Genomic DNA, 27,243 nt, shown 5'->3' with positions numbered 1-27,243 from the left:
AAATTGGGCGGTAGGCCGGCCTAAGACAACGATTTTTAATAATTAATTACTTGTTAACTATTACGAAAATTGCAAAATGGTACAGGACTTTTCCGTTCATCTCGATCCGTTCTACCTTCTCAAAAATTTTGTCGGATATGGAAAGACTCACCCTATATAAATTTTTTATAATTTTTTAACAGTTTTTAACAATATAATTTTTTAACAGTTGTCTATCACGATTTAAAATTAAAGCGTTTATAAATGTTGACAATTAAACATCGCCAATTGTTGATTTCTTGAAGGCATGATTTAATCGTGCCATTTGTAGTTACGATGCGGTGTGTGTGTGTGTGTGTGGGTGTGCACATAAAAAAATGTATATAACTAAATTGAAAAATATAACGAAATTTAAATATAACTGATTTTAAATAAATTAGAACATAACTAAATTTAGTTTCAATCAAAGAAGCAAAATTGATTAAATAATTAAATAACTTTTTATGTTTTCTGTTTAAAAGATAGAATTTGTTTTAAATGGCGCTGCTGTATGTATTCGTAGTAGATTTAGCACCGTTTTAAATAGATTTTTTCTTGAACGGGAATCTTAATTTGTACACAGATGACTTCTTTATCCTGCGATTTTTGAGAGTCTGCAAGTTTAATCTGGAGAAAACTAGAATCAGGATGCAAAACTATTACAAGCAGAAATCCCGCTTACCAGAATGGTACATGAATAAAGATCCGTGTCGTCCAGAACTGCAGGAATTGCTTGATATGGGGTAAAAATTATTATTTCGGAGTACTAAGAATTTACCTAAAATTGGAGATAAAATGAAGATAAAATTTTTGATCACTTTTTATTTTGTTTCCATTATATTTTATTGAAAACGTTCGGAAATGTTGGATGTTTTCTCGATAATTGGAATTAGACAATATTTTTTCGAAGTAGTCTTAAATACTTTATTTATGTTTAGGGTGTTTTTGCCTCTGCGAAAGCCAGATGGTCAAGGAAGATTAGTTATTGTGGTGTACGGCACTCGACATGATCCAAGAAAACACAAAATAGCAGACTTGTGTACGGTAAGGATTATAGTCGTATAATCGTCGAAAAATTTATGGTCGACGTATTTTTAATTCGAAATTTGCTTCTGGACGGACCACCTTTCTAGATCGGTATTATGGCGGTAGAGCTGGCGATGAGGAATTATCCCGCAGCATCCTTGTACGGCTGCTCAGTTTTTATAAACGTGGCCAATCCAACTATGCGCCATGCTCTCCAATTGCAACCTCAAGTAATAATGAATATTGTCCACACGTGGCAAAGCTGTTATCCTATAAGGATGCAATCGATAACCATGTTCAACGCGCCCGAATATATCGATGTTGTTGCAAGGATTTTCAGATCTTTTATGACTGAGAAGTTAAAGAACAGATTTCATATCTACTCACACAGGACAACGCAGAACTGTTTTGAGGATATTCCAGCTAACATCTTGCCCGTCGAATACGGCGGCACTGATGGTACGGTCCAGGAATTAGCAGGTAATTACGGTGAATTAAATGCGTAATTGTACTCTCTAATTGGATGATAAGGAAATTTCTTATTGAGCAAGTGTTGCCGAAGTAATGAACTCTTTGTAGTTGAGACAATCATTCAGGCAACAACGTACATGTGATACAAATACTTTACTTTTGCAGAATATTGGAAGAAATTAATCATGGAGAACCGCGATTGGCTCATGGATGATGAGAACGACAACATAATATGGAAGCAATAGATTTGCCGATCAAAAATTTTCCTCTTATTGTTAGTATTCTTAGTTTTAAATAATAATATATAATTATACGTAATTATACGTTATCGTATAAACATTTATTTTTATATTTGTATGTGTTTTATTTAAATGACGCGTGAAACAAAAATTTTTATGCTTTTTCGCTGCACATTTAGCGCATCTTTAAATTAAAGGATGGAGAAAGACAATTATAAATAGATTTGCTACAGCAAATTTCTGAATCCATTGTCTGTTGCGATGGATCGATTATTAAACATGATTGTTCCTGGAAATGATAGCAACGATTATGCAGGTTTCAAGGGGTATGCTGACAATCTGCATTAATTATTGGCGACGAGCTGGAAGAAGAAATGTATAATTTCTCGATAGAAAAATGAGACCAACATCTGAACGAGAAGGTCAACGCGCATTTTAGAATTAGATAGTGAAGAAAAATAACGAATTGATAAAAAATTCTACGCGATTCTACGTAGCAGTTGCATTAAAATATGCTGGGTGAAATTCAATTGCCGTTTATTAAGTTCAGAATAGTAAAACAAAGTTATTTTTAATCATATAAGATGTTTAAATTATAACGGGAACTTATAGTCAACCCAACTGGCTAGTTGCTTTATTTAAAGTTGATACAACGTTTTGACCCTGTAGTTTGGGTCCTTTTCAAGTATTACTAATTAAGTCATCTTGTCGAAGTGACAGTGTCAAATTGTAAATTGATGGTACATGTGAGCGCTATGATTGTTGGGCTCGAACTGCTATCAATTGTATATACGTTTGTTATTCAATTTAGTTGTTTTATATCTATAATTGTTATGCGTGCTTTATCAGGGGCCTTTTAGGATCCATCTCTTCAAGACTTGGCAACGTTAAAGAAAGTTTGCTCTTATATACTTCATTTAATTTTGCTACATGTAGATCGCTTTATTTTGTCCGTTGACAGTATGTGCGATCAGGAAAAAAAATTCTTTGCTTCCTTTTTCCTTCCACGGCGCAAAAGACGCTTGATAGTACCGTGCACGAGAACGGATTATGAAATAACATAAGACTACTCTGCATTCTTAAATTACGTAAATGTATATGAAGGGATATTCGCTCTACTCGTTTTGCAATTTGAAACGCACTTTTTCTAACAGTGCTTTATCTTTTCAACTATAAACACTCGACATTATAATTTATTAAATTTACACAAATAAATTATTAGTAACAACGTAGCTGCAATCCTTTAATATAATTATTTTGTACGCATTCTGCAAGAGAGTCAAATGCGTGTAAAGTGTACAGTGAAAAGAATTTAAAAATTAAAAGAAACAGTACAGAGTCTTTTCGCAAGTCATCCTCTCGAGGCTGGCTGTCAAGCACTCTGGTATGTGTCAAGTTTATCAAAGCGGATTCGTCATTGTGCGTTGCAGATGGCGCATCTATCTGATCGCCGAAGCTGACTAATCGGGAAAATCATTCCAAAGAGCAGGCCTGCGTATCGCATTATCGGTTGGCCGTGTTTATTGTTAATCGCACGTTTCAGTGTGTATTTGAGATTTGTGTACGCGAGTGTCTCTCCGCGGCAGACGAGGCCTCACCTTCCAGTTCCACCAGTTGTTCACCATCATCGTCGCGATGGCGAACGATCACAGCGACTGCGTTCACGCTCGGCGAGATCTGACCAGTGAGGATAAGAGATATGCAGAGGCACATTTGAACGAGACCGACGAGACTAGAGAGAGTGCCATCGCGGAAATGAGGCACTGGCTCGAGGAGTATGACAACTCGCTCGCGCAAATCGGTAACAATTGCCGTGGTTGCACGCGCCAGGCGCGTTGAAATATCGCTCGGTCGAATTCAATTACGCGTTTAGTGGTTCTGGGGCAAGAAACGAAGTTACCTTTAATGGCCGCCAACGTGACGTTACGTCTAATACTTATGCTAATATTTATTCTTATTCTTAGATCGTTGAATTCTTGATCGCGTATTAAGAAAAAGAAAGAGGATACAGCAGATATCATTTCACTCCATTGGGAAGAACGGAAACGCGATTTGAAAGTGTTATACATAAATAATGGTAAATGATCTTCAATAGTGACTGATAGAAAATTTATATATGTTAAATTCGTTATTGTATCATTACATTATTGTATCGTTATCGTAATATTGTATTTGAGCTCTTGGTGTTTCGATAGTCTTCTTTAAACTAAACTAACACTTCAAGAACAGAAAATTTTAATGGAGTATTTTGCAGGATGTCGAAATGTAACTGACAGGAATAATATACAGCAATATACATATATTATCATGATTAATGATGCTTACATAAGACAGCATCTAACGTATACCTATTACGCGTGTACACTGCCTTGCTATCTAATTAACAAATAATTCCCTAACAAGAATTTTGTCTTCATATCCGATCCATGACATATGCGACATCGCGAAATTCTTGTTTATTGACTGGACTACACGTGCGATGTGTGCGTATCGTGTGTTGAAAAAATTCTCATAAAATTATATATTATATAATGTAAATATATTATACGTTTTATATTTTTTATGAATATAATTATATAATATTATATCATTTTAATGAAGTAACCGGTCAAAATTTACACGGAGAAACATAATTTGCTGACACAGCAGATTTTATGCTGTTGTAGCAAAATCTGTTCGTTATTATATGGGTAGCAAGAAGATTTGTTACGAATACTAATCGCAATTTGCTGGATATATTTGCTGGATTAACAAATTATTTCGTTGTGAAATGTAGTATATTTGCTAAGAATATATTATTGTGCCTTAGTAGCAAATTAATGTGATTTTAATTACAAATACACTCAGCGAATTTGTTTTATTCTCGCAACAAAATAGATTTTGCTATAATGACGAATAATTCGTAAAATTAGTTCTATCAACTAAATTTTATTGCTATTACTACGAATATGCAGTAGCAACAGCGATTTTGCTATACAAAGCAAAATTATTTTTTTCCGTGCGGGGTAAGTTAGAGTCGAAAGTTCAAATAGCAAAATATAAAAGTATCATTAAAGCGTTAGGTAACAGTTAATAAAAGTAGTCAGCAGAGATTGCGCAGTAGTTTATTTATCTTTATAACTTAGTCGATACTTCACGGAGAAAAATAATTTGCTGACACAGCAGATTTTATACTGTTGTAGCAAAATCTGTTCGTTACTATAATATATGGATAGCAAGAAGATTTTTTACGAATACTAATCGCAATTTGCTGAAATAATTTGTTGGATTAACAAATTATTTCGTTGTGACAGCTGCAAATGTATTTGCTAAGAATATATTATTTTGTTTCAATAGCAAATTAATGTGATTTTAATTACAAATACACTCAGCGAATTTTGTTCTATTCTCGCAACAAAATAGATTTTGCTATAATGACGAATAATTCGTAAAATTGGTTCTATCAACTAAATTTTATTGCTATTACTACGAATATGCAGTAGCAAAGGCGATTTTGCTATCACAGCAAAAAATTTTTTTTCCGTGTTGGTTTTAGTGTAGAACTATTTTTGGGCCGACCAACTTACGATATTTAACTATTGTGCCTTTATGAATAAAAATGAGATGTAAATTTCTACATCTACGCATATATGTTCAAATAGAATAAAAAGAGTACCATTCGGTTATATAAATACAATATAATTTTTTAACAGTTGTCTATCACGATTTAAAATTAAAGCATTTATAAATGTTGACAATTAAACATCGTCAATTGTTGATTTCTTGAAGGCATGATTTAATCGTGTCATTTGTAGTTACGACGCGGTGTGTGTGTGTGTGTGTGCGTCGCGTGTGCGTGTGTGGGTGTGTGGGTGTGTGTGGGGGGGGGGGGGTGCACATGAAAAAATGTATATAACTAAATTTAAAAATATAACGAAATTTAAATATAACTGATTTTAAATAAATTAGAACATAACTAAATTTAATTTCAATTAAAGAAGCAAAATTTATTAAATAATGAAATAATTTGTATGTTTTCTGTTTAAAAGATAGAATTTGTTTTAAATGGCGCTACTTTATGTATTCATAGTAGATTGAGCACCGTTTTAAATAGGTTTTTGCTTGAACGGGAATCTTAATTTGTACACAGATGACTTCTTTATCCTGCGATTTTTGAGAGTCTGCAAGTTTAATCTGGAGAAAACTAAAATCAGGATGCAAAACTATTACCAGCAGAAATCCCGCTTACCAGAATGGTACATGAATAAAGATCCGTGTCGTCCAGAACTGCAGGAATTGCTTGATATGGGGTAAAAATTATTATTTCGGAGTACTAAGAATTTACCTAAAATTGGAGATAAAGTGAAGATAAAATTTTTGATCACTTTCTATTTTGTTCCATTATATTTTATTGAAAACGTTCGGAAATGTTGGATGTTTGCTCGATAATTGGAATTAGACGATATTTCTTCGAAGTAGTCTTAAATACTTTATTCATGTTTTTAGGGTGTTTTTGCCTCTGCGAAAGCCAGATGGTCAAGGAAGATTAGTTATTGTGGTGTGCAGCGCTCGACATGATCCAAAAAAACACGAACTAGCAGACATATTTACGGTAAGGATTATAGTCGTATAATCCTCGAAAAATTTATGGTCGACGTATTTTTAATTCGAAATTTGCTTCTGGACGAACCACCTTTTTAGATCGGTATTATGGCGGTAGAGCTGGCGATGAGGTATTATCCCGCAGCATCCCTGTACGGCTGCTCAGTTTTTATAAACATGGCCGATCTAACTATGGGCCATATTCTCCAATTGCGACCTCAACTAATAATGAATCTGGTACACACGTGGCAAAGCTGTTATCCTATAAGGATGCAATCGATAACCATGTTCAATGTGGCCGAATATATCAATGCTATTGTAAGGATTTTCAGATCTTTTATGACGGAGAAGATGAAGAACAGATTTCATATCTACTCACACAGCACAACACAGAACTTTTTTGAGGATATTCCAGCTAACATCTTGCCCGTCGAATACGGCGGCACTGATGGTACGGTCCAGGAATTAGCAGGTAATTACGGTGAATTAAATGCGTAATTGTACTCTCTAATTGGATGATAAGGAAATTTCTTATTGAGCAAGTGTTGCCGAAGTAATGAACTTTTTGCAGTTGAGACAATCATTCAGGCAACAATCATAAAATGTTTGTAAAAACTTATCGAATAATCTATAAACTATCTGTCTTAGATTCGCATATAATTCAACGTACATGTGATACAAATACTTTACTTTTGCAGAATATTGGAAGAAATTAATCATGGAAAACCGCGATTGGCTCATGGATGATGAGAACGACAACATAATATTGAAGCACACGGAAGAAACTGATATAGTTGATTCAACAAATCTATAGTTTGCTGAACAAAATTAAACGTTTTAAAGAAGTAAATTTGCTAATGCAGCAAAGAAGTCGTGTGTAAGAGCAATCGTTACTTTGTTCATAAAACAAATCGATTTTCGCTGAAATTATTTTAGTTACTGCAACAAATCATTTTCGCTAAGTGCGAGACGTAGCTAGCGCCAGCCTCTGAGTAGTTCGCCGACCGCCGCTAGGCCGCGCATGGTGGCGGCCAAAAACTCGGAAGCAAAATTCAGTCTCGTAGGGTATAAAGGGAGGCGTGGAAGCCAAAACAAGTATCGCATATTGCGATCGCCACAATAATAATTGTAGAGTAAATGTTTTAATGAGCATTACTTTACCTAATTTTAATTGTTGGCGTAACTAATAATTTTGCTATAATAGGATTTTTAATACACCTAATTTTCTTTTATGTAAAGGCCATTCTACAATTGCGTAAACGTGGTTGTTATCGGTTTACAGTGTTGTAAAACACAGTTTTAAACTAGCATCTCCGATTGTAAAGCCCGTTGTAAAAGATGGCTGAACTTCATCTTTCACGACTACAACGATGTAGGACGTAAAAGCTAACCAATCATTCACTTCAATTACGACGTATCTTACTCTATTGTATATTACTTTGATGTACAACACTTACTACTACTTCTACTCCTACAACTCAACAACTACGTTTACGCAATTCTAGAATGGCCTTTACAGCAAAAAAATTAGTTACATATACCAAGCTATCTTTTCCATTGGTTGTAGTAAAGAATCATCTTTGCTCTACTAACAAATCTACCGTGCTGTAACATCAAATTTTATTAAATATAATTACTAATCCTATGCAGCTTTGCGATTTGATTACTGCAACATAGCAAACTGGCTGTCCGTATATTACGGCGGTAAATTTGCTAGACTAGCAGGGTTTTTGGTTGTCATAGCAAATCTTTTTTTCCGTGCAATAGATTTGCCGATCAAAAATTTTCCTCTTATTGTTAGTATTCTTAGTTTTAAATAATAATATATAATTATACGTACCTACTTATACGTTATCGTATAAAAATTTATTTTTATATTTGTATGTGTTTTATTTAAATGACGCGTGAAATAAAAATTTTTATGCTTTTTCGCTGCACATTTAGCGCATCTTTAAATTAAAGGATGGAGAAAGACAATTATAAATAGATTTGCTACAGCAAATTTCTGAATCCATTGTCTGTTGCGATGGATCGATTATTAAACATGATTGTTCATGGAAATGATAGCAACGATTATGCAGGTTTCAAGGGGTATGCTGACAATCTGCATTATTGGCGACGAGCTGGAAGAAGAACTGTATAATTTCTCGATAGAAAAATGAGACCTACATCTGAACGAGACAAGAAGGTCATCGCGCATTTTAGGATTAGATAGTGAAGAAAAATAACGAATTGATAAACAATTCTAAGCGATTCTACGTAGCAGTCGCATTAAAATATGCTGGGTGAAATTCAATTGCCGTTTATTAAGTTCAGAATAGTAAAACAAAGTTATTTTTAATCATATAAGATGATTAAAATTGGTAAAACCAGTTAAGTAAATTATTACTAAATTGTATACACATATTCTGAAATGGAATTGTAGTGAAAAGTTCTAATAGAAAGATGACGCTTTCGCTTTGGAATAAGAAACAAATAAAATTGACATTAATTAGAACAACTTGCGCGCTCAGAACGTTCAGTTTCAAGCCGGTTAACTTCATCAACACACCGGAAGCTTTGATGCAATCTGTCGATTTGTAAAACGTCCACGATCGCGGAACTGAAAAGCAAATTGCATGTATGTACGATGTAAACTAATTTTGCAAATGTCAGCTGTTTTGTTGATTTTTCCTAATTTCCTGGATTCAAGATAAATCGTGCTCTAATGCAATTACGTATCATATGACGTACTTAATGATAAAGCAAGCAAGAAAAGATATGTGCACGTGTATATGAGTTTCACATCTTTTTTTTTATATAGAGAAGTAAAATACAGTATACATCTTTGTTTTTCTTGCGCTCTCTATTTTCATTGACATTATTTCGTTGCTAATCAGTAAATGCCCGATGGCCTTCTTTTGACAACACGACAAATGATTCGCGTGTAAGAATTGCTCTTTACAGATTATAATCACAATACTATAATTTATTTATACACAGAATATCCAATATTATCTTAAAAAATTACTTCTACGTAAATCTGCATTGGTTCGTTTTTATAATTTACATTTTTATACGCCACTGAAATGCGATTGCTACGTGTGACAGATAATTTCCGTTACATAAACGTTATTGCAATTTACGAGCTGATATCAGGTCATCGTGAGTTAATGAACGTTTAGGATTTTCGGCACGGCGTCGTAATGTATTCTTACTTGTTACAAATCATATGTATATTAAATCGAACGCATACAAAACAACAATTAAACAAGTATTACACCTTTTGAACGCGCGCCGCGCGGTACTGTCGCTTTTTATCTCTTCTACTTCCGATCTCGTTACGAGTTTTATAAAATACGTACATACGAGTACTTAAAGTCATGGGCAAGTAGAATCGCGTTACGATTAACCAGCTATTATCTATTAATTTACTACTAAACTAGTAGTAAACTTACTAACTACGATCCCATTTTAATTCCGGGATGCTTACCAGGTCCCCTTCACCATGCCAGATCTCCAACAAACGGCTTCGTAAACGTATCGCACCTAGTTGCGATCGCCAGTGAGGATTACATGCGGTCCAACAATGGCATTGCTTTATTGTCCGCAATGCACACGATAGAATACTTAATTATCTATTCGCGATACTCCGGACATGAATAGACGCGACGAGGGGGAATAGAATATCGTTCCTAATGTATACGACACACAGTACTATCAAACGCATCGTCACTTGAACGATCCTTCGTGGAAAAAACAAAGAGAGAGAGAGAGAGAGAATTAAGCACGAGTAGGACCAGAGTTCATTCGTTCGAGGTGTCGCGTGGTGAAGCACCTTGTTCTGCGAGTTCTCTTTCCTGTGCGACACGATTTTATAAAACACTTTAGTTTATACGTAAAAATAAACCCGCTCTCACCTATGGTTACGTGAGCAAATTACACTATTGCGAAGGTAAAGATTAATATTATGCGTTTTCGAATTCATTCGGGACGTAATAAAATATTCGTTTGCAATCTCTGTACATGATAAACGCCTTCCGTGTCACCGTATTGAAGCTAACTCGTGGGATCGACTGACATGCCGGTGAAAGCCGTGTAAACGGGGAGCGCCGATTCTACATCCCTCGATCGCGATCCTCGAGAAGAACAATTGACGGGGAGAACCCTGGCGGTATCCTCGGGCATCCGGGCTGATTTTCACAGACGCCGAATAAAATACATGATCCCTATCAACAGACGCACGAGGCAAACGCGGCAGTCTCACGCATATCGTCGTACATTTATTCGAGAGTTTACATTACGCACACTACACATACATACATATGTATAACACAGGCATACATCGCGCGTGCACGCGCGATACGTGAGCTTTACGAGCACGTTAAACGCACGCGGGAGCATCACATGTATCGGAGGTCCATTCGCGGCGGAGTTTGTTGCGAGATCGTCGACATTTGGAATCGAAGCCGATCCACCGACCAAGGTCCAGGAGTGCTTCACTCTGTCGCCGGATCGTCGACTAAACGACGGCAAGTCGTTTCTTTCCCCGTAGGGGATTACCTTTTTTCGGATATTGTGCAACGCTCCTAGATAGAAAGACCCTCCTTGGATCGCGGGTCCAAGGTACGAGTGCAAAAGTTCTCCAAGGCCCTTCGCGGTCGTCGGCATCCGATTGCGTCTACAGTCCCCCGCTAATTCTTTACGGTTCCTAACTAACGCTCCGTTAATTTTGACCCCAGCTATATAATACAGATACGAAACAGATAAAGGAAGATTGTCTTCGAAGGACCACCTCGCTCTCGGGTGGAAAAGGCGAGTCCCGGCCGCGACGTCACATCCATCGAGAGTACACCGCTCGCCACCGATTCCCGATCGACTCGTTCCTCTTCGGGGAACATTCGCTCCTTTGATTCAGAGCTCTCTCTCGTCTGTCCGTCGCGGAATGTTCGCGAGCCACTGTACACCGAATACAGCCTGGACGCAAGAGCGGGAGCCGCTGTCCCTTATCCGCGCTTGAACTTCAGCACCAGCAAACTGATCGTGAGGAACACGATGATCCAGATGATGGTGGAGATGTAGCCGTTGTAGACATTCGGTTCCGAGATGCTCCAGCCGCGGGTCAGCATGGAGCGCAGGGCGGTCGTCGCCATCGTCAGTGGCAGACCTTGCGAGATGTATCGCAGGATCGTCGGCATGCCCTCCACCGGCCATATTACACCTGCAAAACGGAATGGACACTTGGAGCGAACGTAGAACACCCTGGGAAAAGTCTCCATCGGATAAACCAATCAAACGGTGTTTTCCGATGGTCAATTTTTCCGATGAAATGCAGTTACCGATGAAATTTTATTGAAAACCCGACCACATCTTTCATCGGATATACAATTTAACCGGATATATCCGTTTGTTATTATGCAATTGGACTATCCGATTATATTTAATCGGACATTTTTCTCAGTGTATAATAGATACAAGATGCACCGAAGTATTTTTCCGGGGAAAGATACGGATAGAGACAGTATCTGTATCTGTAACTATATCTTTAAAAAAAAAGATACCAAGCTTTACTAAAGTAGTTTTTCTATGGACGTTTGAAATATTTACGACATTACGTCTACACTTTGGTCAAGGAGAGCATAAAGCGAATTGAATAGCTTGTGTGGCAATTCGATTAGGGCACGGCGCACGTGAGTATTGGCCGACTTTCACTTCTTTGGTACAGCAAGGATTTCAGCGCGTGACATTTAAATCGAAATGATCGCCTAGTGTAGCGAGGGGGCTCGATCAATGAAAAATAAATTCGATAAATTCATCGAAAACAGGATGTTGACATATTTATTTCGCAACAATACGATAACAAACGTCCAATCAATGAAACCAACTGTTATGAGAGAATCGCACGGATGTTTCTGAATTCTCGCGCGAGATCAGTACGTAATCATAACTTTTAGATATTATATTATTAGCGAAAGCTTTAAAAGAATCCCAAATGTGTTTATCTTTCACAACAAATTGTATACATACCGCTGAGAAGAAGCGTAGGATAAAAGCTGCCCAGAGCCAGCTGGATGGCATTCCTTTCGAGTTCGCAAATCGCCGAAATCACGAACCCTGCGAGAAGTAGAAAAAGTCCAGACTGTAACGCATCTTTTGTCCCCCAATTGTCAATAATTGCCCGTTCAAAGGCCAAGGGGATTGCGTGCTTTTTACTTGCACTTTGGCGAAAGAAATTACATTTTTTCTTGGAAATTGCAAATCAATTCGCTGCATTATTTTTTCACGGATACATCGCGGTGAAGAACGATTTCGTCCTTGCCCTTACCGAAGCACATGCCGCAGAGCCCTTGAAGGATCGTCAGTATGATAACCCAGCCGATGTCACCCTTGCATTCGACGCCGAACACCAGGATCATGAAGATCAGCACCAGGGCCGTTTGACCGCACATCACCACGAATTGCGTGACCACGTGAGAGAAGAGAATTTCGCCGGGCGACACGCCGGCCACCCAGCTTCGATCCAGCAGGCCCTCCATCCTCTCGATAATCAGCGCCGATGACGTTAGCGCGACCGCCAGGAAGAAGACGATGCTGTCAACGAGGGTCAATTTTGAAAAAAACTGCGTGGAAAATACTTTCTACAGGGTTCACAGTGTTTGTGCGGGAGTTAGAGAGGGAATGAAATCTTATGAAGTCACGCAGAATGAAAATATGCGAGATGACGGCTGGGATCGAACCGAGGATCGAACCGATCCTTTTATTATCGATCACTCGTGTTTCGCCCACAGCTGAACGTTATCCCACTCAAACTTAAGAGTGTACAAATAAATTGAATATTAATAAACTTACGTCAATATTACACCTGGTGCCACGAAATCCGTGAAGCTGGGCTCGTTGGTACCGTAAATGGGATCCATGAACTGAATTGGCACGTCGGCCAGCTTCGTATTCTCCCCGCAGGACGACAGAAGGTCCTTGGCGAAATCTCTATACGAATACTGGAGATTTCTCGCCAGCATCAGGCCCACTTGTTGATCTGAAATCGCGAGATTTCACACACTCTAAGCAAACGGCGTTCGAAACGCGTGGCCATTAACACAACTATACAGAGACGCGATGCAATTGAGGTCTATGAGTCAACGCGCCGATGAGTAGTGAATGCTTCGATACATCTATACTTAAGGGAAAGAGACAAAGTTCGGTTGCTAGACGCCTGATGCTTTCATTATTAATTGCTTATTCACTGAGCAGATATTTACTAGACATGTCCAGCCAAACTCGGATTTCGCTTTGATCAAGGACCTCCTCATCGGCGTCCTTTCCTAAGGCCATCCTCGCCACGAGGGCGTCCGTGAAGTTCTCCGTAAAGTACAAGGTGCCCCAAGCATTTCCTCTGCGTACGGCTTCCATCGCCGAATCCGTGTCCGGATAGTATACCTACAGCGGAAAGTAAAATAGAACAAAAAAGAGACAGAAGCCACGTCTACTGCGCTCGTCTCGCAAATCGATTTCTACTTTAATTATTTAAAATTAGATTGATTATCTCGCGCTCGCGCTTACGGTGTATTATATTGCGTTACGTCGCGCAATATAGTGTCGTGCATTTTTGTTATACATGACATTTTTACGTAACGATTCAGACCTTTATCATCGACTCGCTGTCCAGGGCGTTGAGATACCGACAACTGAGAAACGTGAAACTGCAGTTCGTCGAAACGGGGCACGACATGTTCTCGTAAAACATCTCGTGGTTCACTATGGCCAGTTTCAGTCCCGTGGGGTCCCTTCCGATCGCCAGGCAGAACAGGATTACTTGCATCACCGGTAGGGCGAAGATAAACAGCATCACGCTACAACGTTTCATGAAGATTACTTGCTGCACAAAACATGGCCAGTATTACTGGCCGAAACACGTTGTGTTTTACTTTAATGAAGAATTGCCAGTAAAGTCGTTTCCATGCTTATGAAAATTCTTTATTAACATATCTTTATAAGATCGGGAATGGTAAAACCAGTGTGTACAGAACTGACGGTGTTATTTATTGTGCCAAGAATCATCCTATTAAAAACGTACCCGATGTTCCTCCACATACGCAAAAAGTTCTTCTGCAGAAGCGCTTTAATCTTGCCCCAACTGGTGATCTTATAACAGTCTGTGAAGTCGCCGCAATCATCGCACTCCACGACAGCATTGGATTTCGTACTCGGCAGCGCTTTGCTGTTTATCTGTTGCGCGAAATTGTCGTTTACAGTAAAATGGTTGCGTACGATTAACTACAAAGTTTTGCAATAACAATTTAGACTTTCGGGCAATTCTAAAGTCATGTAATTGGCCTATCTAGCTACTTGGTCAAGAAGCATTCGAGCTATGATGCGTGTCTACTTCAGGAACAATTAATGTAGCTAACATTGACCGCAATAAGAGGGAAAAATATAACAAATCATTATTTTTAATGTAATATCTTATTCTTACACATACAAATGTGGAGATCACTGAGTGTGGTGCCGAGTTTAATAAATTGCAACGACATAAAACAATACTCGCATGCTCGGGACAAAAACGAAAGAAGCACGCGTGCGCGCGTCGCTGACTTTTAAGTGTGATCCGCGGCGAGATTGTGGGATAATCTCTTACATCATAATGATTCGCTATTCCGTTGGTAGAGTCGGAGATCAGGACCTCTTTGCTTTGGTGGAAGTTGAGGCCGACAACACCGGATTCCTCCGTCACGTATACCGGCTCGTCTTTTTTCCCCCAGTAGTTTAAAGAAGCCTGTGCGCAAAGAACAAGAAGCGTGGCTGGTGGCGATCAAAAAAACGCGTGGTGATATTTAATTGATGCAAACAAGATACGGCAAGATTGGCTACGGAACGGACAAATAACTTTTTGCACAAATATACAATAACTTGAATGCGCGCGTTACTTACGCGCAGTAGTCAATTAGATGACGTAAAAATATTCGTACAACTTGTATTTTGTATGAGTGTTTTATCATATATGGCGTAACAAGTAAAATATAAGAATTTAGAAATGTGAAAACAACATTGAGAAGTCGGAAGGAAAATAGGTGACACCTTGAGAGAAGCTGAAAAGGAAGAAACTATTAAACTTAAACGTGATAAATGGCAACATCGATACGAAATATTTGAAGGGATAACAGCGTGGACGTAGACGTATTACTGTACAACAGAGACAACGACCAAATTACTTTCGTTCAATTTGACTGCCTCTTACATTGTGCAACGTGCCAAACTTGTTAATCTTAAATTTGCGTAACAATTGCGAAACAACAAAGTACGAATAATTGTCGAAATCGTGAAGAATGTTTCTTCTGAGATTTTTTTTCTCACCAAGCTGATGTTGCTTGAGATATTCAGCTCTGTCGGTTGAGCATGCTGTCCCTGCTTTCTGGAGAGCTTGAGAAAGACCTCTTCGAGGGAGGCGCAGTTGTATATTTGCAAGAGGGTTCTGGGTGCCTCCTCAGCCAACAACCGGCCGCTCCTCATCAAACCGATCTGTTAACACAGTCATTCCTTGCCTGTTATTATCTTCATATTTTTTTTCTCGATCGATAGTGCAAATAAATCGATTGTCTTGAAAAAATTGTTGAAAGATTGTGAGAAAGCACACGTATTGGGACATTTCCGTAAGAAACGTTTAAACGTCGCCCCAGTAATTTTAATTAGCTCTGATTAATCCCGAATATTTTTTCAGAGTTTCCAGTTCAATTGTAAGATTCAGCCGGAATGAAATGATGGACAAATCGAAATAGGAACTTTTGCAGTATGTACATACGATGAAAGCGCGAAGCATTCTGATGTTATTTATCACGAGATGTGTGAATTACTGGCAAAACACCGAGATTGGCCTCTTTGCACTGTAATTGATGCCTAGCATAACATACAGCCGGACTAACCAGCCAATGGCAACGTAATGACATGCAATCGACCGGTGGATAATCGTTGGTAGGTTTCATTATTAATGCGATGCTATTTGCGTCAATTGAGATTCTGTCGATTCATTTATTAATCGTCGAATATGTAAAGTAAAATACTTTACTAGCATTGACTAATTTTAATCATAATTTATTTTTGATTGCCATTAAGAGAGAGAGAGAGAGAGAGAGAGAGAGAGAGAGAGAGAGAGAGAGAGAACCATAATAATTAAAAAAAATTAATATCGAACTCGAAGTTTAATTAATGACGATATTACCGTGTGCGCTTGTCGGGCTTCTTCGATGTAATGAGTCGTTATAATGACCGTCTTGTTCCCATCTTTGGTGATTTGAACCAGGTGATTCCATATGCTAGAACATAAAAGAAAAGAATAGCCACGTCTTAATGTGTGCGTAGGTTTCAAGTCGAATAAGATATTTGCATGGAAAACACATTTCCTAAACGGTATAAAGGTATAAAGAAACGAATATAATATAACCCGGGTAGCACAGCGAATTCGCAAAATATTCTTCAAGTTTTCTGCCTTTCTGAAGTTTAATTCAGGAATTCACAGAAGAATACAATATTAGGAATGATTGGGGAAGTTGTGCGCACCATAATGAACCTCTGACGGATACTTCAAGAAGACTTAATCTCTCTCTTAACCAGACATTTTCCAGACAGCACGAAGGTGAACGTAGGCTCGTAGAGAATTTATTTTAAAGAAAATACCCGCAGCATTAGAAAACTGAATATCTGAAGAGTTCTTGAAGAACCGATTGTGTCCGATTCTTCAAGAACTCTTCAGATATTCAGTTTTCTAATGCCGCTGGTATTTTCTTTAAATTTCTATTCTGTATGAGCTTACGTTCAACCTTTGTGCTGTCTGGAAAATGTTTGATTAAGAGAGAGATTAAGTAAAACACTTATAACAAAATGTACAAAACGTATATGTGGGTATTTTTTAGCAGTCATCACTCCCGCGGTTGTGACAGATTGCGATCAGCCGTTCCTATAATAATTACAATTCTGCGGTTTGAAATTCATGCGATCGTCATTTGCAACGTGATAAGTGTACGTGCGTATGTGTGCGTGCGTACGGGCTTGTGTGACATGCACATAAAGCTTACGTATTATTTATGCATTATCGCTGCAATTTTTATATTGACATCTTGGCTCTTTCAATACCTTGAACTTTATAACACTAGATTAAAAACACTGACGGGATTTTTCCATATTCAATAAGCAAGAATACATTATCACGCGGAAGAACGTAAAAAGAACTTGATACGCACACGCAGAATCGAGTTCGAAAGCGAGGATTTACTTTTCGCGAACGGGCTAATTTGTCGAGCTAACCGCTGCGATACATGCGCGATATTAAGATAAGTCGTCAATTTATAAAACTAGACCGCGTAACAAAGTAAAAGTCGAAAGTCGCTGTGCTCGATGTTAGAGATACGACGTTTCAATTATCATGTACATTATTAGATTTCAACGTATATTGTACATACCGTACACCCTAGAAAAATGTTCATTAATTTTTTTTCACGCACGAGAATAATTTAATCACGTATTGAAAGTAACGTAATTGACGGAAAAATAATTTTACAGACACGAATCTTTTAGCGATTGATTTACTTTGTGTTCAGTATGTGTGATGCCTAATACATATGTTGTATTAGCATATGGGTTTATGACATCAATTATTTTTTATGTTTTGACTTAGGCGCTTTATCATAATTACATAATTACGACAGTCATTCTCCAGTCCTTGCAATCTATACATTTTCAACGTTTACCGGAAAATTTTATAATTATTTCTTTCGGACTTTTATTAGTTGACTTCATATTACATTTGCTTGATTATTCATTAAGGTAAAGTGACAAACTATATCTTTTATTGTATCTATTAATTTTTATCTTGTTCCTTTCACTTTTTTTTATTATTATTGTTTAATTAAGTAATTATCTCATATCATTACTCATCTCATATCTCATATCATTACAATAAAAATCATTACATATTGTAATGATTTATCAATGTATTCTTTATATCGTACGAGGTTTCTAATCGCGATTTTTGATTGTACATTTTAGAAATTGCTTAGAAAGGACCGAAACCCATGGTCGAAACGTTGCTGTGTAAAATTTGTTTATCGTTATTTATTACTGGCAACTTAAAGAGATTTTGAGGTTTGAATTATTTATGTTGATTCTTTTTTAACGAGACATTGGTATTTCGAGGAGCCAGCGAGATAAAAATGCAAGTGAAACTTATATGGCCTAACGGTCATGAAAGAGTTGACGGTCTTATTTTATTTCCTTTTTAAATAATATGTTAAAAACAGAGCATGGAAATTAATGATTCTCATAAACAAGCAGGTACACTGCGCGGTTAATATAATCCAGCGAATAATTGGAAATTTGATCATTAATGTAGAGAAGCGAGATAATTACTTAATGCAAATTGTAATACACCTTTGAAGCGCGAAACGCATCGAAATGCGATTAAGTTGAAAGTGAGTCATGGGCTCTCCTAGTAATATTCTCCTGGAAAGTGATCGGATCCATAAACGTCGCGATTACAATTGGACACGACCGACGAGGAGTTAAGAAAAGTGAGCTGAGATGTAGACGACAACAACAAAGCTGTAAACTTTCTCAGATAACGAGGCAAAGCGCTTGAAGCTTTTGCTTTAACGCTGCTCAAGTGGTATTATTTTTTATTTCTTCCGTATGTGCAATTTATTTACCTCTGATCTCTGTACTATAAAATAGATAAAAAAAATATTGTACTACAAAGCGCCAATAATTTCGAATACTTAACTGGGCGTACAGTGGCTACATGTAAACGTTGGCATGGGTTTTATTTCTATTTCATTTGCGCCACGTATAAATGTGCTCGCGGGAAATTTTCTACGCCCCGAGGAGACATCGCATTACCGGAAGCGAAACGTGGAAGATGACAACAACGTGGTAATTACAGTAATTGATTTCCCGTTGTAAAAGCAGGATGTTATTGCGGAAAGCACCTCGGTTAATTATCCGCTTCATTTGTTTCGTGAATGAAAGCGATAATTTTTCTTCTGCACGAACAAACACCGTTCCCTCTGACAGAAAACAAAATGTCGCGCGAAAATAATCTCGCAATTTTCCCCCTATTAAGAATTGACTGTACTTGTACATTAATCCAGACTGATTCCGTTCTGGCAGTTAGTTTAATGATTCGCGTTCTTTTCGAAAATATTTGTGTAAAGTCGGTTTACCTTCATTAATTTCTTCTTCTTATATTCTGTTACGTATTTATGCAAAATTATTTAAATATTCCTAAGCTAACCAAGCCTTGTACCCGTGACCTGCTACACTATTCCTTGGAGCTCCTCATTTCCACATAAATACACTTGAATTTTAAAACATTTTAATAGAATTACTTATTTTAATTTTCAGGAAACAGTAACGCGACGAAACTGGTTACGACTAAGCGTCACGGTTATTATGAGGAGACTTAAAACCGATCAATATCTTTGAGAAATCAAAATCCATCAATCTAAAGACAGACTTGAACACTTGAGTAACTTTTCTGCAAAAACCGAAGCACTAGTGGAATCTTAAATTCGTCAATTTGATGTTCTCGTTACGCTTTGTATTCTTTTCAGTTGTTCTTTTAGATTGTTTCTTGTCTTAAAAGAAAAACTTTTATATCTACAATTAATTTTTATATAATACTAAAATGTTGCTGTAACGTTACGTAGTAATCATAAATATTTCCGAAGGAGAACATTTTATATTCAATGTTGTAGCAATTTCCCAGCAACATTTCACAATGTTTATGCAACGTTGTAATCTTACAATGAAATGCCGCGATATCCCTGCAATCTAGCTGTGCTGTATGAATCCGCAGATAGTTACAAGCTTTTGTTATTTAACACTCGAGCCTCGAGAGTGATTTGATGGTAGATAGAAACAGAAAGAGGCCGCGTGAGAAACTACGAGAGGCGCGCTTCGACAGTTAATTTTTTACTTCTTTTTCATTCTTCGTCCAGGCCCATGCAGGCGACTACTTTCACTTAAAGCCAAGCTTAAAGCGTGACTTACAGATTTAGTGCATTGGTCACAGATCCGCTGGTATGCACGATTTAATCATAATAACACTTAGACTTTAAGCGAAATGCGACCGAAAATTCTCGTTATTCTAAAAAACAGATCCGCTCTTTCCTTCCCTACTTCATTTTTGCCCTAACGGAAAATAATTATGAAATAACAAACTTACTGAGGCTCTTCAATTTATATTTTGAGGGTACACTTTACTATTTAAATAATTAAACTTCGAAAAATGATAATAATGATATTAATTTGTAGGGGACTATTCGTAAATAGGAAATTTATACTAAACACTTTGTATATCGTACACGAAAGTTTTATAGTCTACTCCGACGTCTTTCGTGGCCAATATAATTGCCAACGATATCGATTGTAACGTTACGTCATTAACGACACGTGTATACTTTGACGACGAATAAGCGAGCAGACGATTAACATAGGTCTATTACGTTAATTATGCTAATTTCACGAATAATAATAATATAACAAGGACTTGCTGACTCGCTAAGCAGCTGTACAAGATGTGCGCTCTCACGACTAAAGTTTATTCAAAGAATTTAAAGGACTCAGAGCCGTGACAGGATGGTAGTGTCTAAATATTCTATTCTAAATTTATTGCGAAAAAATATCACCCTGGCCGAGGTGCTATTTTTTCGCAATAAATTTAGAATAGAATATTTAGACACTACCATCCTGTCACGCGGCTCTGAGTCCTTTAAATTCTTTGAAATTTGTGTTGAACACATACGAGCCTTACTAATTTATTTAATTAATTTATTCAAAATGTTAAAAAGGATCACGCACCTTTGCCTCAACAGCGGGTCCACGCCTACGGTCGGTTCATCCAGAATCAGCAATTCCGGATCGTGCATGAGAGCCACTGCGAAAGATACTCGTCTTTGTTGACCGCCACTGGTATACGAAAAGAAAAATAATAAAAACATTAACTTATTAATTGATAGTAATATATAATGAGGATTATATTATTTTAAAGCGGAATTCAGAGATGCGTTACCGTCTTGCGCTTTCGTATACTTTGTGTAAAATACATCCCTATACACGAGCGAGACGTTAATACCCGCGAATTCGTACAAAGAAACGCTTTTTGGAGGACTATATTGTTATTTAACATTTATATTTTTACGATTATTCAATTTGTAAAGCTGTCAGACGGTAAACATACGAGTAAATATGTAAGTAGATAGTTCCTTTCTCGAAAAAAAAAAGATGATATTTTGAAAAGCGGAATCGCGCAAACTGAACGAAGGCTTTTCGGAATGCAAATCGGCTGTAATAGATATGCGGCTTTTTTACTTATGGGCATTTTCAACCTGCAGACTGACAAACTTTTGCAAACACGTTTTCACGAGTCCGAGAGATCCTGTCACCGTTCTTGCACGCCGGTATATAATCGAAGATTAACCGAGGAACGTTCCGCTAGCGCGGTCGCGGGTGCGAAAAACTCATACCTAAGATTCTTCACCAAACGATTCTGCGAAGGCAGATCAAGGAACTGCAGCAAGAAACGTAGCCTCTCGACGATCTCTGCTGTGCACATTCCGAATATCCAGCCGAAGTACATCATGGTCTCGCGGATGGTGAACTCGCCGTAAAGAGCGATCTCCTGTGGCATATAGCCAACCCTTTTTCCAGGAACTCCGGAACCCTTTGTCCCGGGTTTGCCGCCCAGTACCCAGATCTCGCCTGAATTTAATCTCCTCCGGCCGACGATGCAAGATAACAGGGTGGTTTTGCCGCATCCGCTGGCGCCCAGCAGCCCGTATCTAAGGTAAACAGTTTGCAATGATTAATTTTTATATTAATATCAATATTCATGTTAAATCCAGCGAGCAGACGCACCGTGCTAGCAAGCGCGAGCTAACAAACACGAATTAACGATTCTCTTCGTCAAAAGCGACAGGCACCGTTATGTTAAGACGAGTAATCTAACACCCCCAAAAGATATTCTATTCATAAGCGGGGAAATCAGTGACTATCCACTGCTTTCAGTGATAATCCACTGATTGACTTTTACCGAGAACGTGACAAAGTTGTTTGTATATGAAGAGAGGATCTCCCGATATTTAATAACTTTGCTAACAGGTATGAAGATGCGAGTCTTAAGTACGTTCTGTATAAGAGACCGATCTTTACGGGAAAACAAGTTGGCTAATAAAAAATGTTTGTGAATACGTGAATATGTCGCAGAGGCTTATAACCTTCGGTCTCTGCGCACGAGTAGACAGATCTATCGCTTTGTATAGAACAGCGTCATTTACATTTGTAATTTCCATCAGAATGCTAACGAAAGTGTAATTGGCCAACTTGAAAGGTTCGTGGTCCTTGAGACTCTTGAGAGAAGCCCAGGCAAATACAAGTTTGGATTATTCATAACTATGATACTGGCGGTCTCGCCGGAAATCGAACGATACAGTTGTTTGCATGACTAATAAGTAAGCACCCGCGAGATAGAGTCTCTCGCCAAACGGAAGCGTCGCGGCCGCGCCACGAGGCGCACGCATCTCGTCGAGAAAATTCGTGGAGGCACAATAAATGAATAAAATCCAAATTGAACGGCGGGATCGGCTGAAGGCCGACCGCGAACGTGTATGTGACGTAATTCGCGACGAGGCGAGATTGAGAACACGGAAAGTTACCTTCGCACTGAGGTGAAGTCATAAACAAAATTGCTATTGATTGTACATTTTTCCCCGAGCACGGAATATTCGCTTCTTCATCCCCGACAGAATTCGTGCTCAAATATGAATCAACTCTTGATCTGTAAAAGGCTGATTATACAGGGTGTACTAAAACCACCGGATATCCTCTTTTAATCATAAATAAATTCTTGAGAAACTTTCAAGACAAAAATTCTAATACAAAAATGTCGAGGCTATAATAGTTTTTAAATAATAAGCGATTACATTTCACAAATGACAGGCCTGAGATTTCTTAATCAGACCGATATCCTTCGATTTAGTCGATCTCCGATATTCTGAGTGAACTTGGAATTTTCAGTTAGATTCAATCTAGTCTCCTGCCTCTCTTTATCCTCAAGTTTTTAAAATTACCGGATCATCGTCTTCCCAAATATTTTCTGTCTCGTTAAACGGTGACCTTGGTTCTCGCTCGCTCGCGAAACACACAGGAACACTTTTATCACTCGTCATGTCGCCGTGCCTGAGCGCGCGGAATCTCAGACCTGTCATTTGTGAAATATAATCGCTTATTATTTAAAAACTATCATAGCCTCGACATTTTTTAATTAGAATTTTCCTCTTGAAATTTTCGAAGGAATCTGCGATTAAAAGGATATCCGGTGGTTTTAGTACACCCTGTACAAGCGAGAAAATCACAGACCTGTGCGTTTCCAGTTGTTATTAATAAGTGAATAAATAAAATTTCCGTAATAAATTTCCGTAATTAAGTATACAAAATTACTCCCGGTACAAATGACGATTAGAATATTCTAGCACTCTTTATTGTGTCTGGAAATTTCAGTTTAACGACAAATTGGATTTGTATAATGTAATACTTGATTATTTACGATACAAAAAGATTATAATGCGCAATTTCACTACCAGAAGAATAAACATCCTCTCCGTAGGCAGGTACAATTAATAGTCCATTTGGAGCGGCTTAATCGAATACCGCGCAAAGTCGACTGAAGTCTTACAGAAATATTCGGCATTTTCATAAATGCGATACTTTTATAATTACAATTTCTACCAAAACCGTGTCAGACCGCGACAAAAATGATTATAGTTAAACGTAATCTTGGAGTACAAAGATGTGACGAGAAAAGCACTTTTTCTCGCAACATTTGCAACGTTGAATTTTATTAATTTAGTTTTTGTATCGTAAATAAAGAAATGCCCTCATTTATTATGGAAGTGGTATCCAAGTATTCATAATTATCTGCGACACTGCGAGATGGTCAAAGACAAGATGACCTCGATTAGTATCTGAATTTTTTAAAGGCAGTATAATACAGTTTCATAAAAACAAAAAAGAAACCTATTTAAATAATAAGTCAGTTTGATAAAATAAATTACCTCACGAGTCATTTAAACGTCCCATTTCGTCAGAATTTGGAAAACAATTAAGTAGTTGGAAAGCGAACGCTAATCGCCCGGAAAATAGCATGAGAAGGAGCTTCTACATGCGTCATTTTTAAAACATGACTTGTCAGCACATTTTCAACGCATTATTGCGAGCCGCTATTAACTTGTTTAATAAACATTGCATTTCGTGCCACTTCTTAGGACGTCGCAAAGCTATGTTATCATGTCTTTAGCTTTGCGCGTTTTATGTTTTTGTAATACGCATATAATTCTGGTTTCTGGCATAATTTAGAGTAAAAGAAGCTGCCGCGCAGAGCTCGGGGCGCACAATTTACACCAAATTGTTGTTCCAACGTCGCGGTGTTTTAACGCGAAAGGTACGTAATCGCGTATCCCGATCGTATGGCGATTACGAAACGCGTACTGAAATGACTATAACGGAAATTACAGTTTTAAGTGTTTTAATTTCCTGGTGGCCACGTAGCGGCATATTGTTGTTGTTTCGCATTATGAAATAACTATCGCGATAGATCCTTATCGCGAATCGGCATCTCGCGATTCGTACCGCGGCGGTCGCCGCGGATGAAAGATCGCGTTAATTAATTACGCGGCGCGGGATCAGCCGTTACGATAAATGGCTCGTTAAGATAGAAAACGAGTTTCTCGCGTCGCTTTCTCGATGCAGCACATTAGGCAGAGACGCAGAAGTGTGCTCAATTTTTCGCGATTCCGATCGCCCGTTACACGAGGAGAGGTATTAAGATCAGGAAATTAGGCAATACCTCGATGGCAACGAATTTATAGCAGTATTAAATGTGCACGCAACATGGAAATGAAAGAAGTTATATTATATCAACATCCTCCTCGCGACAAGCTGATCTGCTTCGAGTATACCAGACCGCGATCGCCGCTCCCGAATTCTTCCAGTTTTACAAACGTCATCAAGGGGATGCTGGAGTGGTTTGATTTACACTGAACTCTGGTTTAACAGTTGACCGACGTTTGTAAAACTGGTCCTAAAAAAATTAACTGTACTCACATCGAGCCCTTGGCCACTGTCATGCTGAGATTTTGTATAACGTGGTTCGGATTCTTGCTGCTGCCGTAGGTCTTGAAGGCGTGCCTGACGCTGACCGCCTGCTGGCGATTCCAGGAGGGGTTGTTCAGCCCCGGCGTCGCCAAGGCGGGGTTGCTCGACGCCACCATCGCCAGGTCCGTGTTGCTGTCCGCGTTGTTGCTCTGCATCGTCGTCGCGTTCGCGAGATCGGCGGCGCCCGCACCTCCGTCGCTGCAAACGAAAGCGCATGTGACGGTAACGAGAAAGTAACGGCAGAATTACGGTGGAATGACGGCGATATCTCGCACCGCGGTCTTGTACGATAGCGATTCGGCAAACGTCTCCGCAGGTATTGCAACGTGCTCGCGGCGTGTCGTGTAAAATTGCAGAGCCTCGCAACATCGCAGGGCGTTAATTGCAATGTGCTCCACTAAGAGCGAGCTGTTGCATTGCCTTTGCTGTGAATAGAAGGCGCGTAACAAAGATGGGATCAAGCTGGAGAACCGACCATGTGAATTTTTCCTATTTCGCGAGCCTCCTAATTTCGTTGAAAACGAAGACAAACGCCTCTTTGAAATCCTGCTGAAGTAACGAAGATACAGTTTACAATCCGATTTCTTTTTAGTGTCTAAACAAATTTTATTAACGCGACTAGCGAACGTCGACCTTTGGACAAAACTAACAATTAATTTACACGTTTTAATAAAAACAGCCGCTTTGTAACTTGCAAGAAGATGCGCGAATTACGTTAATTGTAAGCTGCGGCAAGAAAATGAAATAAGACTTAAAAAATATACGAGCGTGTGACTTCGGAGTTGCATGGCGTTCTAGGAAAGTTAAATTGAAAATTTCTTTTGAGCGCCGAGTCTTCCGAATTGTATTGAAGGTAAGAAGAGCCGATTTTCCGAAACGTCCTTAAGCCCGTATTGAGATTAAATTGAATTTGACCAATCAGAGTAAAGTTTACTAATATCAAGTTCAATGAAAGTTACTCCGATTGCTCAATCCGTAGTCCGATACGGGCTTTAAGGTGCTGAAAATTTGACCGCACGTAGAATGTACCGAACGGTATAATGCCGAGTCCCGAAAGCGCCGACGATCGCGCGAAATTGCCGCGCGTTACGCGAAGAAACGGCGAGAAACGATTCTGCAAATCTCGGCGCGGATTGCGCGGCATGCGTATAGAAAGAGCCGAGCGATGCGGTTGCGTAACCGGGCGCGCGGCTTTCTTTTCGCTTACGCGCGTGGCGATTCATTGGGCAATATGTGGACACGCAGCCGCGCAGGTGTGCGTGTGTGTATGTGTGCGCGCGCGCGCGCGTGCCGCGTCGTGTTTAACATAGAAGTGTGTAGACGTATGGAGATGCGGAATACGTAACGCGTGTGCGATGCAGCTCGGCACGCGCGCGAGCGTGAATTTTCGCGCTCCCGTTTCGCCGCTCCGACGGGCCGCTTCGCGGGGTTGTTCCCGCGGTTTCCCTTTCCGCGGACGCCGCGATCTAATGGCCGTATCGCACTAGCGGTTCGCCAATTTTTCAACTGTGCAGCAGCCAACAGCAAAGCCAACTGCAACGCCAACGCGAACCGCCGGTGTGACGCGGCCATAAGGCCCGTATCAGATACGGATTGAGATTGGAATTAGATTGAAATTTGACCAATCACCGTAAAGTTTAAGTCTCAAGTTTAGTAACTTTTACTCTGAGTGGTCAATTTTCAATCTAATCTCAATCTGACGCGATACTATTTTTCCCACTGGATTGTTTACGAC

The 27,243-nt window shown here is 38.8% G+C and overlaps 3 protein-coding genes and 1 long non-coding RNA gene across 9 annotated transcripts in view; 3 read left to right on the top strand and 1 right to left on the bottom strand.

Annotated features, from left to right (window-relative positions):
• LOC105564099 (alpha-tocopherol transfer protein-like) overlaps positions 1–3,265 on the top strand; it is a 5,696-nt gene extending 2,431 nt beyond the window's left edge. Inside the window, exons 2-6 of one of the 4 annotated variants that reach the window (XM_012016220.1) lie at positions 602–761; positions 957–1,062; positions 1,152–1,524; positions 1,681–1,789; positions 3,185–3,265. In XM_012016220.1, the coding sequence (XP_011871610.1) occupies positions 602–761; positions 957–1,062; positions 1,152–1,524; positions 1,681–1,760 (719 nt within the window). In that variant the 3' untranslated portion in view covers positions 1,761–1,789; positions 3,185–3,265. The other 3 variants (XM_012016222.1, XM_012016221.1, XM_012016219.1) reach the window with 3 other exon arrangements.
• The window catches only part of LOC105564103 (ABC transporter G family member 23), a 71,428-nt gene continuing 46,459 nt past the window's right edge, over positions 2,275–27,243 (bottom strand). For 2 of the 3 annotated variants that reach the window (XM_012016224.1, XM_012016225.1), the window contains 13 exons: positions 25,458–25,706; positions 21,824–22,138; positions 21,159–21,266; positions 16,528–16,621; positions 15,666–15,830; positions 14,950–15,087; positions 14,389–14,540; positions 13,957–14,164; positions 13,574–13,751; positions 13,164–13,350; positions 12,640–12,905; positions 12,342–12,428; positions 9,113–11,535 (listed from right to left, as the gene is read on the bottom strand). In XM_012016224.1, the coding sequence (XP_011871614.1) occupies positions 11,321–11,535; positions 12,342–12,428; positions 12,640–12,905; positions 13,164–13,350; positions 13,574–13,751; positions 13,957–14,164; positions 14,389–14,540; positions 14,950–15,087; positions 15,666–15,830; positions 16,528–16,621; positions 21,159–21,266; positions 21,824–22,138; positions 25,458–25,706 (2,362 nt within the window). In that variant the 3' untranslated portion in view covers positions 9,113–11,320. Of the gene's footprint in view, positions 2,341–8,687; positions 11,536–12,341; positions 12,429–12,639; positions 12,906–13,163; positions 13,351–13,573; positions 13,752–13,956; positions 14,165–14,388; positions 14,541–14,949; positions 15,088–15,665; positions 15,831–16,527; positions 16,622–21,158; positions 21,267–21,823; positions 22,139–25,457; positions 25,707–27,243 lie in introns of those variants that run through there. The other variant, XR_001009093.1, reaches the window with a different exon arrangement.
• On the top strand, positions 3,371–7,262 carry LOC105564100 (alpha-tocopherol transfer protein-like). Its single transcript, XM_012016223.1, has 5 exons — positions 3,371–3,555; positions 5,884–6,043; positions 6,240–6,345; positions 6,435–6,807; positions 7,034–7,262. Exons 1-5 carry the CDS (start codon positions 3,390–3,392, stop codon positions 7,147–7,149), a joined length of 921 nt encoding a protein of 306 aa, XP_011871613.1. The 5' UTR covers positions 3,371–3,389; the 3' UTR covers positions 7,150–7,262.
• On the top strand, positions 7,800–10,021 carry LOC105564101. The gene is made up of 2 exons (XR_001009092.1): positions 7,800–8,131; positions 8,280–10,021. It is a non-coding gene; the product is annotated as an uncharacterized LOC105564101 (long non-coding RNA).

Source organism: Vollenhovia emeryi, unplaced genomic scaffold (genome assembly GCF_000949405.1).
Source record: "Vollenhovia emeryi isolate VEMERY1.0 unplaced genomic scaffold, V.emery_V1.0 DF939168.1, whole genome shotgun sequence".
NCBI classification, from domain to species: domain Eukaryota; kingdom Metazoa; phylum Arthropoda; class Insecta; order Hymenoptera; family Formicidae; genus Vollenhovia; species Vollenhovia emeryi.
The sequence above is the reverse complement of the archived record's forward strand: the minus strand, read 5'-3'. Positions and strand labels throughout refer to the sequence as shown.